The sequence below is a fragment of the Solanum pennellii genome, chromosome 12, assembly GCF_001406875.1.
Source record: "Solanum pennellii chromosome 12, SPENNV200".
Taxonomy (NCBI): Eukaryota; Viridiplantae; Streptophyta; class Magnoliopsida; order Solanales; family Solanaceae; genus Solanum; species Solanum pennellii.
The window spans coordinates 53,070,266-53,075,960 of NC_028648.1; the positions used below are offsets into that span (position 1 = coordinate 53,070,266).

Consider the following 5,695-nt stretch of genomic DNA (forward strand, 5'->3'; position numbering starts at 1 on the left):
GGGGGGGGGGGGTCTAAATTCAGAAACTAGTGTAATAAAAAAACAAATCCTAATTCAATTGGGTTTGATACAGAAACACCATAAACTAGTCAAATTTGGTTTGAAAATCTATATAAACCCAAACAGAGGTACCAGTTGGCCAAATTGAATTAAGGCTGACAAGAATATAGTAGCAAAATTAGTTTTGATATTAATGGAGGACAGGCTTAGCTAATTGCCAGATGAAGTGATTGTATCAATTCTATCTCAGTTAACAATTAGAGAAGCAGTGCAAACAAGTTCCCTTTCAACTCAATGGCAGCATCTCTGGATGCATGTTACACGTCTCAAATTGGACATTTCACAGTTTATTACATGGAAGATGTTTTATTATCCAAGGTTATGCACAAAGGAAGGGATGAAACATATCAATTTGATTAATAATGTTTTGGATATTCACAACGGTGAACTAGAAGAATTCATTCTCTCGTTTCCTTTTCATAAGTATTTTAGGCGTGTAATTAATAAATGTCTCAACTTCGTATCATCAAAGAAAAAGGTTGAAATCTTTCAATTAGAACTATCACTCAATAAAAACGAGCATAGGCGATATACCTTTCCGTTTAAGTTCATCTCAAGTCATAGTCCAAATTTATCATCTTCAACTGTCCCCTTCTTGAGAAACTATCTATTCATGAATCACAACTATTGACTCAACTGGAAATTGTTGGACCATTATGCTCCAACTTGAAAATTTTGGAAATAGGTGATTGTTATGATTGTGATTTCATCAAGATCCATAACGTCAATCTTGTCTCTTTCAAATGCATAGGAAAGAAACCAAACTTGCTTCTCGAGAATGTTACTTCACTTCTTACTGCTGATTTCAAGATGAATCCTGTAGTGATATGTGAAATGCTTGTTCATACACTTACAATCTATTTTACTTGACTCACAATGCTTTCACTTGAAGTTTATCATACGTGTACGGTAAGCAATTATATATTCCATAGAGGTAGATTAATATATAAAGAAAGCTTGATTTTACTCTTGTAATTTTTAATTTGTTTGATTATTCCAGGAGCTCGATCATTCTTTATCAAAGTTCAACAATCTCAAACTGCTTGTGTTGAAACTCTCGTGCGTACTGGAAGATGTTTCCCTACTTGATATTACTTCACTAATAGAAGCATCTCCATATTTACAAAAACTGCATATTGAGGTATGTATGAGTTTATTCTTTATGTTATTTTTTATAAGTACTTTTTTATTTAATATATATGACATATTAAAATAACATGGGATCATGTAAACTAAATCCAAACTAATAATTATTAATATTAGGAGTTTAATACTCATGTAAAAAAAATTGTTTTTTTCCTTGTTGTATTAACCAACACCAATTTTTGTATTTATTACTCATATTTTTATTTAGGAGTGGGAAAAAATCGAATCGATCAATAAATCGAACCAATAAAAATGTTATTGATTATTGGATTATCAATTTGATATTGATTTTTAATATTGGTTTATTGGTTAAATCGATAACCCATTAAGACTAGTAATTTACTATCGATAACCCATTAAGACTAGTAAGTTACTACTTTAACTTGTACATAGATATTATATATTAATATCAATATCTTTTGGCTACAGTTTTTATCCTTTAGCCTTCAATTCACACTTCACAATAATGTTCAGTTCATAATTTCACATTATACAAAACGTTAAAATCTAAAGTAAGAACTATGTTCTTCGTAATTTTACTTTGTGTTACACTTGTATAGTTCTTTTCATGTTTGTTCTTATTGTTTCTATTTTATGAGCATTTGTAAAGTTACATTATTGGTTCTTTTCATGTTTGTTCTTATTGTTTCTATTTTATGAGCATTTGCAAAGTTACATTATTGTGTTTCACATCAAATTTATTAGAAAAATCGTATATTTGCTTTATAAGTATTTTCTTATTAGTTAAATCGAAAATCGAACCGTTAAAGATCAAAACCGATAAAAAGTATCTTATTGATATTGGTTATTGCTTTAACATATTTAAAAATTGAAAACCGATAAAACAAACTAATTATACATAAAATCGAACTGAACCTACTAATGCACACGCTTAGTTTTTCCCTTTTCTTCCGTATTGTTTTAACCTATGCCAATTATAATGAATATTAACCTTCAGTAGAAAAACCTTGTTCTCTTTCCTTATATTATGTCCAATTTTGTATATTTTAAATTTAAACAATCACATGTATGAATGCATGTATGGAATAAGAATTGTGTTCGCAATTGGTATATGTATAAATTAAACTCAATTGCAATTATGTTAGGAAAAGATGTTTCCCTGGGCTTCATACTAGTTATATTTTACTCACCCTTTGTTTTTCCTTTTCAGCTTGAGTGGTGTACAAAGATGATCTCTAAAAAAAAATTATACGAAAAAAGTGTCCCCGTCAACATTTCAAAAAAGTCAAATATAATGGTTACCGTCGGTGGTTTTGCTGATATGACACTTATATTTTACCTTATTGAAAATAGTGTAGCGCTTGAAACATTCATAATTAATCCTTACAAATATGATGCTCAATCAAGAGGCCGGGCTCGACGACAACTACCAGGGAAAATTCCCAAACAAGTCAAGTATCCTTTAGGGGTTGTTCGGTTACTGACTTGACTAGAGTAGTAGATGAAGAAATTAATATGTTATTTTATTAAGATATTAGTTATGTATTGGTTAATTATTTATGTATGAAATTATTGTAACATGTTTCTGTACTCTCAATCTTTAAGACTACAGTAACCTCACACATAAAGTCATCTTTCTTATCCAAGAGATAACATGCAATAAATCACTGGATAATATTCCTTCTTCAGATACAGGGAAAGCAAAATTAATAATGAAGTGGAAACCACTTGAAAAATTTTATACAGAAACCAAAGGGTGAAACTTTAGTCACAAAGAAACAAGCTATCTTCCAAATAAAACACTCAAGTACTACAGGCTACACTCTGAATACACCCTTGGTCTATGTTGCTCGGACTCTTTAAAAATGTCAACGGGTGCGTGTAGAATCCTTCAAAACTAGTGTATTTTTGAAGGATCTGACACAGAAGGGCAACATTTTTGGAGAGTCCGTTCAACTTAGCCCTCAGTGAACTTGTTATGTCATAACAACTTGTAAAGTGGATGATTTACGCATCTACACCAGTTTCCTTTTTTTTCTCTCTTATAGATTGACAGTGGAGATCCCTGGTAAAACTTGTAGTGGTATCCAAGAAGTAGAGAACAATCGACATTACACAGCAACCTACAAACATCGGTATGGGACCAAATATCCAAAGGAAGAGAGGAAATGACAAATAAAATGCTCGTAGTCCAAGTGACCAAAACATGCTCCCTCTGTTCAAATTCCTTGCGACATACTCTATAGAATCAGATCTTTCTTTGAAGGTAGGCACAGTAGCTAAGAAGCTAACATGAGCGTAGTACCTGATAGATTGAACATTGCAGAGAAATGCAACCAGAAAGCAAAGCAAGATGGTAAAAAACTTTATAGAAGACATCATAGATGTTTTATTCCCATACAGTAGCTCGGAGTGCGTATAGCTTGATTTGTTGCTCACGAATACACTAATAATTGAGCTGAGCGTAATTGCAGTTGTTGCCAAAAGTGTAGATGCCATAATGTTGTTCCGTATTGTTTGAACTGCCAGAACTCCATTCTTCATTGGATCCTGGATACAGTTACCTCAAAGTCAATTGAAATCACATAACTGACTGTCAGTCAATTGCTATGGATTGTACCTCTACCAGAACAGAACACTAATAATATGTTTCTCGATATATAGCACACATAAGCAGGAAACAAGAATGGAAATGCAAAACTTGTGGACTGAAGAAAAATAAGATGATTGAGATCTTATAAGAATAATTAAGTCAATTGACATAATATATCTGGGTCTGATAAGTTCTGCAAACCAAACGCTGGTTTATTCTTTCTTTTCATTTTAGACTCTCATACTCCACTTCTTCCTTTTGGCAGAGAGTAACCTATGCGAGGTTCGTACCAAGTTGCTCCTAATAGCGCTAGGAAAGCAACGTGTATAGTACAAGGCCCAAATTATCATAAAGCCAGGGACGGGTCAAACAGGATTAGATAGTTTCAACTATATTGTAATCATATAGCAATATCTCCAAACACGAATTAGGCCGCAAACCCTTGGGAATCTATTCTACTCCCATTGAAGGAACCACCACGTATTGTGTACTCAAAAATAAAAATGCCAGCCAAACTTTGTTATAAGGGAAAAGGCTAAGCACAGCAGCCAAAAGTAATTCCATCATAGTAAGTTCATTTATTAAAAACCTTAGTTGCACGGACCCTTCACTTTTGATGCCGCATCCGTCTCGGATTCTTCAAAAATACACTACTTTTGGCTAATCCGAGCAACATAGTTGAAAACTAAAAGATGCAGCAATGAAGAACTCTATCAGAGTTTATCAAAGAGTCAATAGTTGGAAAGGTTCCTCTTATGCATAATACTAACTAAAATAATTGCATTAGACTTTTAGAACAAATCTTTGAGGATATTACAGGGTCAAAGTTAAATATGAGTAATCACACCCGAGAAGAATTGACATCAGATTACTTTGGGTTCTACTGCTCAATAGCACACATGAAGAAGTTAGCAAACTAGACATCAAAAAACAAAGTGAAGATAGGCATTTACTGGCTTCCGAAGATGAGAAACATTCAAGCAATTGGTTTCCAAAATGTCTTCAAGAAAAAAATGGCTCTAACACTAGAACCACATCATTAGTATCTAACACTACAACCACATCATTAGTTTTTAGTACAACTTATTATGAAAAATACTTTTTATGAGTTGAACAGCATAATAAGATGCAGGGATGATTTGTTTTATCTAATTCTTCAAATATGTCCACGAGTGCATGCCGAATTAATCAGAAGTAACATATTTTTGAAGAATCTAACACAGCTACGGCATCAAAAGTAAAAACCCCCTTGCCAGAGAACCAGAGCGAAACTCTTTTAACAACATAATTTCATCAATATTAAAACACACCGGTACAGTCTTGTACCCCTAATTCATAGGCTGAAGTAATTAAAATTAAAGCATAGTACATATAAAAAAAAGGGAAGAAAATAGTAGAAAATGGAGACTAACGGTCATAATAGAGAGGACCCAGTGATGGCGAGACTCAGAATTGATACCGATAACAGTTCTTCTTGGATTGCGAATAATGAGGGTGAGAAGCCAGGCATGGTATGATACGAAAATGGCAATCCCAAAAGGGACAAGTAAAAAGTCAAGTTCCCGTTCCTCCATCATCATCCTCACTTTCTACCTTGTTGTTGGAATATATTATAAATTTCTACTTGTCCAACTACTTTACTCACCCGAATTTATTCCTGCATCTAAATCATGTCAGAACAACATAAATTATACTCCTCCTATTATTTTTACTTGTTCCACTTTAATAATAATTTTGGAATATTCAATTATATTTATTCAGTTTATAAATAATTTAATTTAGCGCACAGATTAAGAAAATAAAAAGACTTTTAAATTTTGTGATTCAAAAATAAAATTACATCAAATATATAAAATTATTTTTTGTAAATTTTATAATCTTAAACATGTTATCAAAAAAGAAAAAAATCATTTTTTAAAACAAACTAAAAAGGAA

At 32.3% G+C, this 5,695-nt stretch overlaps 1 protein-coding gene across 1 annotated transcript; it reads right to left on the reverse strand.

Annotated features, from left to right (window-relative positions):
• Positions 1–2,817: 2,817 nt before the first annotated feature.
• LOC107005564 lies at positions 2,818–5,427 on the reverse strand. The gene is made up of 2 exons (XM_015204192.2): positions 5,173–5,427; positions 2,818–3,717 (listed from the first exon to the last, which is right to left on the reverse strand). The coding sequence occupies exons 1-2, from the start codon at positions 5,338–5,340 to the stop codon at positions 3,175–3,177; spliced, it is 711 nt and encodes a 236-aa protein (XP_015059678.1). The 5' UTR covers positions 5,341–5,427; the 3' UTR covers positions 2,818–3,174.
• Between the last annotated feature and the right edge of the window lie 268 nt (positions 5,428–5,695).